Source organism: Protopterus annectens, chromosome 7.part0 (assembly GCF_019279795.1).
Source record: "Protopterus annectens isolate FY-2018-M chromosome 7.part0, PAN1.0, whole genome shotgun sequence".
Taxonomy (NCBI): domain Eukaryota; kingdom Metazoa; phylum Chordata; order Ceratodontiformes; family Protopteridae; genus Protopterus; species Protopterus annectens.
In genome coordinates this window covers 1,999,679,285-1,999,695,278 of record NC_056739.1, presented here as the reverse complement: position 1 = coordinate 1,999,695,278, position 15,994 = coordinate 1,999,679,285, and the positions used below count along the sequence as shown (strand labels likewise).

General features: G+C 37.7%; 1 protein-coding gene across 3 annotated transcripts in view; it reads left to right on the top strand.

The window, feature by feature from the left end:
- The window catches only part of LOC122807296 (collagen alpha-1(VII) chain-like), a gene marked incomplete at its 5' end in the record, with an annotated part of 1,562,855 nt that overhangs the window by 301,486 nt on the left and 1,245,375 nt on the right, over positions 1-15,994 (top strand). For all 3 annotated transcript variants that reach the window (XM_044078425.1, XM_044078422.1, XM_044078423.1), the window contains 2 exon segments: positions 400-435; positions 11,969-12,013. In XM_044078425.1, the coding sequence (XP_043934360.1) occupies positions 400-435; positions 11,969-12,013 (81 nt within the window).

Here is a 15,994-nt window from a genome sequence, read left to right as displayed (position 1 = left end):
TCTGTGTCTGTATCTTGATTAGTTCTACTGCTGGGAAAGGTTGGGTTTGTGTAGGATCAGGGTAGCACACGTGTAGAATAGTGTGGAGCACACACATACATACACACACACACACACACACACACACACACACACACACACACACACACACAACAAGGAATGGTATTACCTCTTATGTGTATCTTATGGATATGACATACAATGCATGTCTTAAAAAATATTAAAAGTCAACTTAAAGTGCACCTTAAGTTTATATGTATGCTGTGACCTACTGAATAAAGTGAAATACTGAATGAAATTACACATAACTTTATACAAAGTCAAAATCAGCTCCAGAACATAAGTTAAATGTGTATATTTATATTGTTTAGAAGACTTACTGAGTCATTTGTTTTGCAGGGGGAGAGAGGACCAATGGGTCCATCTGGACAGAAGGTGAGTGTATTGTTAAAGCTAATAATTTAATAAATATGTTGTAATAGTAACCAGCAAATTTGTGTCCAAAAAGGTAGTTTCAAATTATGTTAAAGAATGCAGTAGATCCTACTTTGAGTTGTACCAAATAAGAGAGAACACATTTTTCTTACATACATCACTGTGATTCCTGATTTACTTTGTATTCCTTTAATATAGCAAAAATAAAATCATAAAAATCCACAGACTATACATTTACCAACTTATCCTGGCCAGGATAGTTTACATGTTTACATGGTTTTAAAAACTGTGTGATTTTCAACAGAAATTAATATAATTTTCAATGTATTTTTTCACAAGTAGTTGAGCCCACTGGCAGAGCACTTCAGACTGTAAAATAGACACAGAGGCTCACTGGTTATTTTACAGAAAGCAAATTCTCTACATTATGGACATGTGGCTAAGCGCAGTACAAACTAATGATACAACATATGAAGGAAACTGAGAGATAGAAAAAAAGGGATAGAAATATGGAATACATTGGGTACTACACTCTTAGTGTACTGTTGGATTATAACACCAAGGTCCCATCTATCTGAGTTGGTTGTAGTATGTTGGAGATAAAAGATCCCATGTCACTTATTAAAAAGAGTAGGGGAATTTCCATGTTGTCATGGACTAATTTCTCCCAGTCAGTGTGAATGCCACCTGGCCTCCGGCGTGAAAATAGGCCCTGTTGACCTAATCAACAAAACATAACTTATCAAAATGAAAAACAAAACCTACTCCTCTCATTAGCCCCAATGTAAGAACAGTCCAGACTAAAAAAAAAAAAAAAACAACAACACTTAACCAGCAAGAACAACAGCAAAGCCTATAAAGATAACTACTTTAGTGGTTTTGTTATTATTTGCTTCTTCAAAACTGTGCTATAAGATAACTGACTTTTTAAATACTATTTAACATTTTTGTTTTGTGTGTCCAACACCTAACAGAATAGACAAGAGCTACTGAATAACAGAGTAATGAAAGACAACGTAAAAACATCAATCCATGTGCACATTTCTAAAAATCATTTATGTATGTTTAAAAGGGCACTATAAGATCCTATATAATAGGTTTTGCTTTTTATAATATATTTAATGTTTAAATGACCATTTAATCCAAGAGTCACATAGGCATTAAGCATAATCTTCCAGTATAAATTTAAAATGTTAAGGTCCTTTATCGCTTCATAATGAGGGTTCTGATTTGCACTAAAACACGAAACACACATATCTTAAATTAATTTTTCTGTGTGTTTAAATAAGGAATTATTTTCTTCTTCAGTTTGTTCACTAAGCCTTAAATTTAACTTTGCTTTTGTTTTATCAATATAAAGTATTACATAGAGTGAAGATAGCACACTCAATCTCTTTCACAAAGGAATCACCTTTTATTGGTTAAAGTTATGTCACTGTGTGTGTAAAACCAAGGCAGGACCTTCTTTAGTATGTCAACACTATTTGTGCATTTTATAACAACTTCTATCATTATCCTTATTTGTGTTCATTAGTTTATATTGTGCCTTAGCACCTAACAAGTTTCATTGCCTGCTAAAGTTTTAGGTCTCATCCCCTATATTACTCATGTTCAAAGTTTGGTTCCTTAAAATAGGAGGAAACTGTGTCTACCTATTCACAAATAAATGTCTGTTATAAAAACAAAGTAACAACCTCTTTCACTAAATAAAATCTTTAAATTATGTAGCTCTTCCAGAAACTCTGTCATTTGCAATTAATATTGAAACCCTAAAGGCTTGATTGCTAATGGCATTCTTTTTCAGTGCAGTAGATGTTCACTCCTAGCATGGATATAGTTATTCTCAATTTTAGGTTTTCTGAATAAATTAGAAAAAAAGGGATTTTTTTCTCTGTTAGGATGAATAATCCTGTCTAGGAAATGTACTGTGTCGGGATTATTCAAGACAATAAACTTTCAGAATCCTAAACTGTTTGTGATGTCCTTCATAAACTTCTCCATTTCATGTTTTGCATTAATTACAAACAAGAGGTCATCAGTGAACCATCTGTATAATAAAACAGACTTAGTTTTCTTATGAGAAAAGTACCACCCTTTCACATTCATTTAAAAGCAATTTTGTGAATACGGGAGCTGCAGTTGTACTTTTACTATGCCTTTAATCTGTATTAGCAAATTGCCTTTAACAATAAAAACAATTTACTAGTTCAAACTAATTCAATGATAATGCAATAAACATTCATTTCTAAATGTGTAGACAGTTACATTAAAATGGCACACTATCGTTAATCTTGTGTCATAAAAAAATGACAGTATAAAGGAATCATGCCTTTTGTCATTTGAGAAGTGTTGCACTAGATGTAATCTAACTTTAAAGTTCTCAATTTACTAAGGAAATATTGATTTATATCGAAAGAGGATGTATGTATTACTGTGTTTAAGATTGTATCCAAAAATGTCAAAATACACATGGTTTAAAAAGCATTTGAGGAAAAAAGTGCATCTAAGGTGGATCTTCAAGACTTGTATGTCAATTAGGATGCCAAAGAAAATGGTTGCTTTTAGATGCATAACACAAAAAAATATAACTTTTAGCATCAAATTATTGTATAATAAATCTAAATGTGTCAACTATTCCTTCTGATATGCTAGACTAATGTATCTCTGAGTCACCTTACTGTAGAATCCTGTATATTGTCATAATTGTACCAATTACGTTCATATTGACTAGTATCAGTTATGATTAATGTTCCACTCTTACCATCTTTCATGAAACAGACATTGTCGCAGCACTCTAAACTAAACTAAGTAAAGCAGTCCTTTTTTTTTTCTCTGTCCAAATTAAACCATTTACCCCTGGGTGGTTTCTTAAGCACAGCCTTCTTATCATTTCTCCACAATGTCACAAATATGGACAGTGCTAGAATCAAAAGGGGATAGAAATAATTGGTTTATTCAATTTATTATCAGTACCACCCAAGTTTAAATCAGTGTATATAATGCAGGTTATGTTTCCTTACAAAGAGATTTTATTTATTTATTTATTTATTTAACATTTGTTGACCGGGAAAGTCCGACTAGGTTCCACAGATCCTGTTTTCAGCGGAGGCCCGGGGAGAAATGCTCCAGAAGCATGTCTTTAGAGATTCACAAACAGCTGCAAGTCATAGTTTTTGACACGTTTGCTGTACTACTAGGGATAAAAGAACCTCTCTTCCCATTTGTAAAAGAGTAAGAACTTCAATTAGTTACCTTGTATCTGAAGAACAAGGTACTTTTTTCCAGTTTTTGAACTTGTAATTCTTATTGTGAAAGCTACTTAAAATCATGTGTTCTTAGTTAACTCACAGAACATATTACTTTCTAGCCTTCTCTGTAATGAGTATTAAGCTTTCTACTTATAGGTTCATAGGTTCATAGGTTCATACTAGGCTATCTGCCCGAGGGCATTTACAAGCCTAGCCCATCGTTTTGTGGCTTACGCCACCCCTTTAGTATGGGGAACTATACCCATTATTTTGCTGTGCCTCTGTCGAGCAGTGACACTGAGGTAATCCCTGGGGTATATCTGCGATCTCCCATCCATTGGTCAAGATTTCTCTTGAACAAGGCCAGCGAGGTGCTCTGCCTCACATGTACCGGGATTCTGTTCCACAGCATAGGGAGTCTTTGGGTGATGAATCTATCCCTCCAGCACGTCCTATTAATAGCCGTGTTGAGGTTTAAGTCTCCCGCCCTTGTGGCTCTGATGGATCTAGATTTTTGAGGTGAAGCATATTCATCAAATCTGGGTTTGACATGGCCTTGTATGTTAGGCAAAGGTCACCTCTGAGCAAGCGTGCGACTGAATAGAGCTGGAGTTCTTTCAGTCGGGCAGCATAGGATAGATTTTTGAGACCCTTTATCCTTTTGGTGAGGAACTTTTGTGGCCTCTCCAGCTGCTGCAAGTGTCGGGTCAGATACATTCCAAATGGGGCATTGTACTCAATCATTGGTCTGATGAGTGATGAGTAAAGGGAGACTATAACCTCCCTTGATCTAGATGAGAATCCCTTCATGATAAGGTGGGCAATGTAGAAGGTCTTCCTAACTACTTTAGCTACATGGGTGTCGAATGACAGACTACTATCAACCTGGGTCCCCAGGTCCCTGATAACTTCTTCTGTGCTCAGTGGATTGCCTCCTATTTGGTAGCTAGGGGTAACCTTGTTTTTCCCGAAGGGACCATTAATTTATCTGTGAAATGTTCTTTTTTATACCTCTTTAATTACTTATTATTCTCTTTTAATAATGCCAACACATCTTGTATACAGATACTCATGTAAATTGTTTTTGTTAGTATATTGTTATGGTGTACCTTTTTGTAATTCATTATTATTATTATTATTATTATTATTATTATTATTATTATTATCATTGTTCTTACTTTGCAATCTATTAGCTTAATGGAGCTTATCTCCCCAGGCCTCTACTGGAAATGGAGACGTATCCAGTTGGACTAGCCCGGTCAACAAATGTAAAACAATAAAAAATAAAAATAATTCCAGTACCATTTTTTGTTTTGATATTTCCTTTAAGGATTCTTCTGAAAGCTCTGTTTAACATGTCTTTCCTTTCATTTGCCTTTATTTGGCATCTCTGCACTGATGCATATAATGACTTCATTGAAAGGGTCTGCAGGTTTCTTAAAAAGATGGTTCATATTCTTGGACCTACTGATGCTCTTTTCAGAGTAATTTAAAAGGTAACCCTCAGATGGTAACCATTTGAAATATCAGGTCCTGCTACAGCAACAGCAAGTTGCAAAACATAGAGACTGCCAAGTCCAAGATGCCATTTCTCAGAATATTCCCTTTTGTCAGAGGTATGTCAATGTTAGAGTTGGTGGATATATATATATATATATATATATATATATATATATATATATATATATATATATATATATATATATATATATATATTATAAAAGTTTGGGGTGCAGGGTGGTTTGCCCCCTGCAAAAAGAAATTTTAGGAGAAGAGTGATTTTTGAGTTTTGTTCTTCTCTGTTTTTTTATCTTTTTTCAATTTTTCTTCACTTGGCATTTCGAGTGCTGACATTTCAATAGAGAGTTGGCTCAGACCCACTCCATCTTACTCAATGAAGTAACCATGAGCATCATATCTTAACTTGGGTCAGATGAACTATATAAAGTAATATTCCCTATTGAAGTACTCATTAAATGAGTCACTGTCATCCATTGCCAGAAAGATAAGAAAACCAAATCGAATCACAAAACTTCCCATCTCATTGACTTCAGTGCAATAACAATCCAATGTAGGAAAATACATGTCTGGTCAGTAGTACCAGTCTTTGCAGATAGGACCAGGTTGGACAGGGTAGGATCTCTTAACACACTAGGGCTTAGGCTAGGTGGACTATCAGGGGGTTTGTAGCCACAGTAACAATGATTAGGCGGAAGACAAATTTGAGATTGGGTCACTTTAAAAAGTTTACCTGAAATACAGATAAATTAATGGTACCTTCAATTAGGTACATATCCTAGGTGGGTTTTCTGACAATATGGAAGAAATCTGTAGAAGTCTGTGGAAATCAGAGGAAGTCAGTGGAGTTTCCAGTGTTCCTAGTTCCAGTGGTGTCACTGGACATCTTGATAGTTTGAGTGGTATGTAATGTATTCCTAGAAGGAATGGTAAACCTGAAAAATAATTTTGTTCATCCAGGTGCTGAGACAAATGTTCTGTGAAGGAGTTGTATGCTAGAGATTTACATATTCAGTTACAGGGGTGTGGCCAAACAGACTTTATACTACTAAAGACTTCATATTGGAAATGTTGGTTTGCATAGACTTGTTATTCACCAGATACTACATTAGCTTACCTAAGACACGTAAACACAAGTAGGGTATCAAACTTTTATTTCTTAATGACTGCAGCCTTCAGCATAGAGCACTGTTTACCTGCTATGCCTTTGACTCTAACTGTTAAGAACTGTTTCAGTTGGCACATAACAAGAAAACCAATGCCCCCCCCCCCACACACACACACACATCAGCATGAGATCTGATATAAGAGACTACATGCTAGCCTGATTGTGAGTTCGGCATACTTGCCACTCATCAGTGGGAGTTCTGGTGAGACAGGCTGTCTTTTAATTTGACAAACAACTAAAATCGACCAAATTCATGAAGCAGTTAAATAAACAAATAAAGCAACAACAATAATAATGTTTTTACGTGGGCAAGACGAATAATATGTTCAAAGTCTGAATACTGCAACACCTCTCTAGTATTAGAAATAAAGACACACATAATGTCTTGTTTAGACATATTAGTGAACATCCTACACATTGTTTCACTTTTAGGGCCATAGCCAATGTAAGGCTTAACAAGAGGGGAGGTGATATAAAACACTATACAGAACAGACAGAGTCAAAGAAGATCTTAGAATTTATGGCACATAGGTATCCAGGGCTTAATGATGTTGTTCCTATTAAACCCACCTTAAAAAATAGGTGGGTTTTTTACTGAATTGGTTTCATTAATTGTTCATTGGTTGTGTTCTTATTTAAATTGTGTTCTGTACCATTTTATCTTTGTCTGAAGAAGGGTTAACACCCGAAAGCGCTTACCTCTCAGAAGTTTGTATGTTTTTTATGACAGTTTTTTATTAAATTTTTGGATACATAACAGCACCGTTCCAGAGTTCTTTTGTTTTTGTGACAATAATAATAATAATAATAATAATAATAATAATAATAAAGCACTAATATTGTACAGCTAGACAAATAGGATGGTTTATTAAGTGATCAGTAGTTTCCAGTTTTTGTTGGAGGAGGCATTTAAGGAGAAGATACCCCTTAATAAATACGTTCTTGAGTTATCAGAACAAAAAAGCACCAACTTAGTTCTGTGTTTTGTCAGCAAAGTTTCTCAAGCTGTAGCATATACTTTTTTTGTTATTACGATATGCCAGTTTACCATCTGTACATTTTTCCATTACTCCTCACCAAGGCAAGACCTGTGAAAAAGACCTGTGCTGATTTACTTCAGTTTACATCCCAGTCTGCCCACTAGAGTAAGACTTGTCACCCTGTGTGTTTGTGTGGTTGTGGTAGAGAATTACAATCCTGTATCAACTCAGCAGTGTGGACCGTGAAGACAGAGAAAGACTGCTTATTTAACTGTTGGTTCTACTAAAGTTTGAATTTAAGTACAGCCTGCTTACAAGTTTAGCAGCAGTGTTCTACTTAGCTGAACTAAGTGTCGTGAGGGTGGCCACAACATGAGAAGATGCTTTAAAATCTCCAAGCTTTGAACCAATAAATGTTTTTAGTTTCACCTCTCACTTCATTCCAATTCCTGTTAGCAAAAGCCAGCCAATTTTGTGTTTTTTTTCTTTTCTTTTCTTTTTTTTTGTATACAAAAACCTGTTGTATTTGCTGTCTCTTCCTAGTACAGTGTATTATAAATATGACCAGGAATGCTTATTTTATCTACCAGAGACAATTGCATGTTCCAGGCCACATTTTATCTCAGCCATTTTATCAAGGAGTATATTACTACATAAAAAAGGATAACACATGATGCAGCTTCCCCATCAGCTGAGCTCACACTTTAACTATGTTGTCTTCTTTCAAAAACAGGGGGATCCATTACTAGAGCAGTTGTCTGTCTTGAATATCAGTGAGGAAGAGGAACATGACCCTGTGTATCCCTGCCATCTTTACTTTCCTCTGGGTTACTGCATTGATGAGAAAGGATTTGTATCTTTGGGATCCACCCATTTAAGCATGTTTCTTTGGGGAAACCTAAATTTAATAAGAGAATGCTTTAAATGTGGGTGTGTGGCCAAATGAGTTATCAAATCCAAAAGGCACCTTCAGTTGTTAAGGGTTGAGAATCCCAAACCTACTACACAATCCGTCCAACTTTCAGACATTTGAAGATGGCTTTTACATTGTTTCATTAAACCTGGATTCTTATCACAAAAAAGTGACAATTTTTAAGTGTGGAGGAGAAAACAAAAACGATTTTGCAAAAATATAGTAGTAGACTTACTGGAAATTTCTTTATATGCTTCGTGAGTTTCTACTCTAGTTCTTGCCAATGGTATCCTCCTAAGTAACACAAAGTTTTGTGCATGGTAGATTTGCAAGCTTGTACCTTTATCCTAGACATTAGAGCCATTAAATGCCAGACTCATATGCTGAGGCAAATGGCAGGGTGGGCAGCAAGGTACAATCAGGGGTAATGGAACTCTCACTCCCAAGAGAAATCTTCCCAATAATGGCTGTTAAACCTCTCCTTCCTGCCACCATCCAGCCTTATTTTGCAAGAGAAAAATTTAACCTGTTAAGGGTACAGTAGTTCAGTCTGACCACAAGCGTTTTTGTGAGAGACTGGGTGCTTTAGGATAAAAAATTTAGTTCAGGGCCATTCCACCTGTCTTTGGGAAGTCTTTTTAGCAGGACCAGCCCTAGACCAGCTCTTTTCTTTTGCTGCTATGTAAAGTATCTCCTTAGAAGAAAAATAGGGAGGGTTTAATTAGAAGCAGTCCATAGTCCCCAGGAAGGAAGGGCTTTGGAAGTCTGCTCTAGATTTGTCAAATGTATGTAAATTGTCATAAAAGGTGTTAAAAGATGCTGACCTTGCAGGCCCAACAGCCCTGCTGTTAAGTGGATGCCTGCCCTGGTAGTCTGGAGATGATGTTTATTGTCACATATTCATGCACAAGGAACACAGGGAATTCCTTAGGATCTTGGTTATGATTCAACATTTCTATTTAACCTTCCCACCTTATGGACTTGCCACAGCTCCCACTATATTCACCAAATGCTTAGCTCCAGTTTTTGCTTAGCTCAAGTTCAGAGGTATTCACACTGATAATTTTCTGAGTTAATGTATCTGTTACAGTAGTTGACTTAGGCCTTAACTTACACCATCTCCAGCCTTACTGTTCTGGACGTCTCCATAAGTTACCACAAAATGAGCTTGTGCCTTGTCCATGGGAGAATCTTTCTGGGAAGGCATTCTTGTATGCCAAGTACAGCAGGTTATTTCTGCATCTGTAGAAAATCCTTTCAAGTTCCTTCTTAAAAAAAAAAAAAAAAAAAAAAAATCAAGGTCTGCATGATGACTAGGGAGATGCTGAAAGTTCTTGAGTCCATATCAGTCTCTATTCTCATGATTCCCCTTGGTGAACTTCACATGAGGAAAATCCAGTCCTACATGATGAATTAGTGATAACTGCACCGGCATCCACCCAACTGGGTGTTTACAGTTAGTTTTGCAGTACAGAAAGATTTCCAATTATGAGCGGCCAAGATGCTAAGCAGTCAGAATGCCCTCTATTCCCCTGAAGGTAATTCAAATATTGACAGAAGTGTCACACTTCATCTAGGAAGTCCCCTCAGGGTCAATGAAAGTTAAACGTCCACAAAAGATGGAAATCTCAGGACAGGAATAAACATACTAATACCAAGGAAATGCTGGCTTTAATGTATGAACTTCAGATTTTCAGGACTACTTGTAATCCAGGTTTTCAGGATGGTTACTCAGTGCCATAGTCTTTGTTACATAAACAAGCAAAGAGGAATGCACCTGTGCCAGCTCTTTGAGCTAGTAATGATGGAGTAGAATGTGACCATGCAACAGAACTTTATCTCTCAAAAGATCTGCATTCCTTTAGAGCAAAGTACATTAGCTGATCAAGTCAGTAGAACCAACCAGCATGAAAAGAGACTGGATAAACAAGTGTTCCACAATCTGAGTCTACTCTGGGGGACTGTGCAGAGAGATCTTGACACCTTTCCCCTGAATCACAGCTAAAAAAAGTTCTGCTCAAGGTACCTACACAAATGCACCTTGCCAATGAATGAGATTTTGCCTGAGGATGAACAGAGGGCAAATATATACCTCTTACCATATCCCTTCTTCTCAGAATTACTCTTAAGGCAAGAACATAGAAACTAAATTTAAAACTGATAACCCTTTTCTAGCCAAGACAACCATGGCTCTCTAAGTATCCTGCTAACATCATGTACTTGGTTTACTCAGATGGAGGGTGTGCACTAAACCAACAAGCCTGAAAAACAGTACCGTAAGTAGGGCGGGTTGAAGCAGCCACCTGCCCCAATCGCAAGTTGTTAGTGTTGCAATCAGCAGTTGCCAATGCCAGGATTCATTTAACAAACTGTGGCTAATATTTCTAAGTGATTGTATTTAGTAGCTTTGTGTTAGTAATTATAGAAATGAACTTCCATAAGCTCTTTGCTACAGTGCTATAGTTCAGAACCCTCAAATAATTTGTGTTGAAGGGGCACCAGTCTGGGGACTGCCAAGGGTGCCTGTTAACCTAGCAATAGCTCTTCTGAAAAAATTGACAATAATAGCACGTAGGTTATACTAGGTCCTTGACCACACTACTAAGACTGGCTCACATCAGAGGTGCTGCTCATATTGTAGAAATCTAGGCAGCTTGTACCTAGGAAAGCTTGTATGGCAAAATAGGAAAGAGTCGCATCTTGGTGTTCCTTGAGTTGCATTCAGACTTAAGCAGTCTCAGAATAAGAAGTTCTTAGTTAACTAGCTACCTTGTATAGCAAAGAATTTACATCTCATTTGAAGGGCATCTTTCAACCATTTATGCTTGCTTATCTATGGAATTTTCCTTACTAGCTTAAGTTTCTTAGAGGAATACACTATCTGAACCTCAATTGGAGACAGTTATACCCCAGTGGGAAACAGCTTTGTTGTCAGAAAACGAACACTGACATTTTCAAACCAGACATTTAAGTCCTGATGTCTGTGCCTTCTGTCTGTCTGTTTTTCTCTCTCTCTCTCTCTGTTTCCACTCTTCCCAGCTATGTTTTCTTTGACTGTTTGGGAGGTGTCCAATATGAAAGGTACAGCTGCTGGGGAAAAATCTCTCTCTTTTTCTTTTTGATACTAAAAAGAAATAAAATGTCTTGGCCTGCTCTCCATTTTATAACCAATGTCCTGCTGATGTCCTTGGTTTAGGGAAGAGACCACACTCACTCTGGGGAGTTCAGAAGCGATGAAGTCTGATTGACTGAATGTGGATCTGCCTGCAGCCAACTTCCATCTGGGATAAATCATACTGTATCAGTGAACCCTTTATTCAAAAATCTAATGTTGGGGTGAGTTCCTCTGCAACTGTGCTCTTTGCATTTAACCTCATGTGTGCCTCATTCCATTATCTATTTTCAATCAGGGCCGCAGCAAGCTTTTCGGTGTCTTAGCATTCCTCTGTACTACAGTGCACCACATATAAAAATAAATAGTATAACTGATCAGTTAATCAGACAAAGAACATTTCATTTTTTTCTGGTTGCCAGATAGTACTAGGATTTTCATATTTTCATTAAATTATCTTTGTACTTTCCATAGTTCATGTTTTGCTTCAAGAAATTGTATTGTCCTTTATTGCTTCAAGAAATGTCATATTCTATACAACATCTATATAATATTTTGTATAGACATGTCAATTTTCTAACATTTTTTTTTCAGGGTGAATCAGGAGAAATGGGTCCAATTGGTCCACCAGGAATCTCTGTGAGTAGAACATACATTTACCACAGAAAAAATGTGGATAAAATTTGACTATTCAGCATGTTAATGTGATGTTAAGGAATCAAAGCTTTTCTTGTTATACAGGCAAAGTGGTTTAGACCAGTCCATTAGTCAGTACATCTTCTGAGTACATTAGAAAGTAAAGCTAATTAGAGTTTGAGAGCATCTCTTACAGTAATGTGTGTTGAAATAAAGCGACCAACTGCCTCTTAAAAAGAAATGGTCTTAACCATAGTTTTGTTTTTTTTACTCACTAGTGAATTTATTCTAACAGGTTTATAAGTGGTTGCAATGGCACTATCAGTTCTCTTAAATATTAATGGAGAGTCTGCATGCCCTTCACGTACCCATGTGATTTTTCATTGGAAGTGCTTCAGTTTCCTCCCATGCTCTATAGGCATGCAGGCGAGTGATTTGGTGATGTTCAGATTTTCTGTGTCTGGTGTGTGTGCGTGCGTGTGTGTGTGTGTGTGTGTGTGTGTGTGTGTGTGTGTGTGTGTGTGTGTGTGTGTGTGTGTGTGTGTGTGTGTGTGTGTGTGTGTGTATGTATTTGTGTTTGTGTTTCTCCAACCTAGGACTGTTTCCTGTCTTATACATATTGCTTGCTGCAATACACTGCAGCTGTCCACTGCCCTGGTTTACATGAAGCATACAATTAAAGTATAATGATAGATGGTCGAGTGGAAAGAATGATAGATGTCTTCCAGCTTCTGTTGTATAGGAGATCTTACCATGCGCTAATAAGTATTCGTTATTAAAGATGGTGGCAAGCAGATAATCTACACACTGTTGAGTAATTTTCTATATATTTAACCAGGTTTATTATAGTTAGTCATTTAAATATTTTATGAAATAATCTTGTTGGAATTCTGAGATGTCTTACACTTAGTAAAATCCCCATACTCCAAACTTGCGTCTGGTATACATCTTGTTGAACAGTGCATGTAAGAGCTCCTCTTACTATGCTATCTTTGCCACCATTGTTCTAAAGGTGTACAAAATAAGAGCATGAAGCCTGTGGAGGTGTGTAATTCACAGACACCTCCTTTAATAGGTTCAAGTCTAGCAGAACACAGAAGAAAATATTGTACTGACATTCTACTGACTCTCTTCTAATAGTTTTCACCTTACACGACAGAGTGTTAACACACAAAGCTCCCTTCCAACTAAGGCCTGTAGAAAGTACATAAGAAAACATTGAACCATCCTTGTTCTGGAGTGCCTTAGTTCTCACCTGAAACACCTTTATTGTGACTGATATAACTACCTTCTCCTTGAAGGCTATAGATTGACCACTCACTAGAACCTTGCCCTGCCTCTCCACCTGGTAGCAGTTGGAATCCTCTGTTAGCCGTTCCCCTTACCTCCTGAGAAGTCATTGTCCCATTCTCTCCCCACACTTTAGAGGTTTAGCCCCTACAGAGCATCTTTCCCTACATTCCTGTCAGAATTTGATAGCAGGCATTACCCTAGTCTGTCCATATCCACGATAGATGTTTTGTGCCTTCCCTTCCTCAGATCATTGACTGCAGTGGAGCATGTGCCTCCCTTTCTCTTCCTCTATTAATGATCATTACCCCATCCTCCCAATTATATAACTGTAGTCTAATGCATCTCACCTCGTATCAGTGATCACTGTCCCATCTCACACTCCATTGGAGTCCCCAGCATACCTCTTATCCTTCATGGTCAATCAATAATCACATGGCCTCTACATGTTTGAAGTTCAGTCCTGCTTTCTCTCCTCTCCTGGTCTGAAGTATTTGGAGTTCCATACCTGCCTTATTACCCTCCAAGCCTGATAAATTTAAAAGCCACAGAGAGCACTCTAGCAGTGCAGGGCAGCAATGCATTCAGCACATTCACGCCAGCTACTGCTTAGGCAGGGACCAATGGTGGAAGTTTGTCAGTCTATACCAACAACAAACTCACTTCAAGACTAGCCAAACAGGATGATGCAGTTGAGCTTCTTCATGTCCAGATTTCCATATCAAAGTCCTATGTCATATCCTTCTAAGCTACAGGTCACCCTCTATGACCCAAGAGACCCATATCCCATACTTGGACTTACTGTAGGCCTTCCCCATTTAACCCGATACCATATTCACGGACAACTTCAACTGCCCCGCTATAACTGGGATACTTACTTGACCCCAAATTTACAAGCTCAGAGATTTCTGGACTTTTTAAGTGCAAGCACCTTGGAACATGTAATCCATACACTCACTAGGGGTGCAAACACACTTAGCCTAGTACTCATAAACATAAGAGAATGCTGAATTTCCCCCTCTCCAGACAGTGTAATATCCTCTCTGGTAACATCAGACTACAAAACTGTCTCCTCTGTAATAAAAATCAATTCTGTGACCCTGGCTCACCCCCATAAGATTTTAGAACTATTCTAAGACAAACTTTCTACTACTAAATGATAATCTGTCAAAATTTCAAGCCTCCCATACTCTGACAACACATCTGCCTGTGTGGAATTGTTCACAGAAACCCTGTACAATCATGTTAATAAATGCAGAGAGACAGCTGTGCCTCCCAAAAATAGGAAGGATCTAACTCAAAAAACAAACCACCCTGGTCAAATCCAAATGTAATTAGGTTGTAAAGCAAAATAAAAAAGTCATAGCCAAAATTAGGAAGTGCTACACCTAGCATGAAAAAACACTGTCATCAGTCAAAACAAACAACTAAGAGAGACAATTAAGTCACTAAAAACAAATTGGAGGTAAAGATAGCCTCCCAGGCAAAAGTCAACTGCAAGGCTGTCTTTACCTATGTATGAAACCTCAAAGGAATGACACAGCAGTGTGCAGAACTGATCTGCTGAATCTCCCTCTCCCAGTTTCCGTCCAGGAAATACTATCAAAGAAAACCTCCCAAACTATCACTAGAGAGCAAGTCCTAAATGCACTCTCTAAGGCCAAAAATACTGCATCAGTGGACCTCAATAATATTCCAGGATCCAGGATTCCTTCTAAATACCTTGCCTTCACACAGGATATGTGCAATTTGAATGGAATCCTTTAGTGGTCATCCCTCCACACAAGGACAGGCCATCAACGGACCCCTGGAACTACAGACCCATGAGTTTGACTAGTTTCATATGCAAAGTCATGGAAATATTTTCCTAGAAATGATTAATTAGGACACAGAAAACCTTCGTACACTGGAACCAATCCAGTTTGATTTCATCAAGATCATTTCATGCCTACTCAACCTGATGGACTGCTTTAAGAAGTTCACCAAGGCAATGGATAAGGGCACAATGGTGCTACTACCTACCTTGACCTGGCTAAGGCATTTGATATAAAACTGCACTCTGGAATTATAAACCAGCTTAAGACATAGACATGAATGCCTATGTTATATGCTAGATAACCAGATGGCTCTGAAATAGGACCCAGGAAGTAAGGATAGGCAGACCACCTTCACAAAGAGGCTGCTCACTACTGGAAATCTGTCGGGGCTCTGTTCTAGGTCTTCTCCTTTTTTGGCATCTACTTCTTAGAAGGAAAGGCCAGTGTCAATGGCCTGTGTGTGATCAAGTTTGTAAATGATTCCAAACTAGGAGCAGTCATATAACCCCGCTCCCAAAAAATATTAACATCCTATAGGAAGGGCTAACACAGACAAATGACTAGTGCCGAAGCCATGGTTTAAAACTCAGTGCCAAGAAATGCATAATAGTACACTTTGAAATGTCAGCCACCCAAGGAAATTACTTCTTCAATAACTCACCCCAAAGAGTAGAACCAGTAGATAGCAACCTGGCTTTCAACTAACATGCCTGTAAGGTAGTAAGGAAATAATTCTATGTCATGCAGCTTATAAACAAGGGTATGGCATCAAGATCCAAGGATGTCATCATTCCACTGTATTTGGCCCTCATTAGGCCCATCACTGAGTACAGTATGTACCTGACCAGGCACACGCAACAACTGGAACATCCACAGA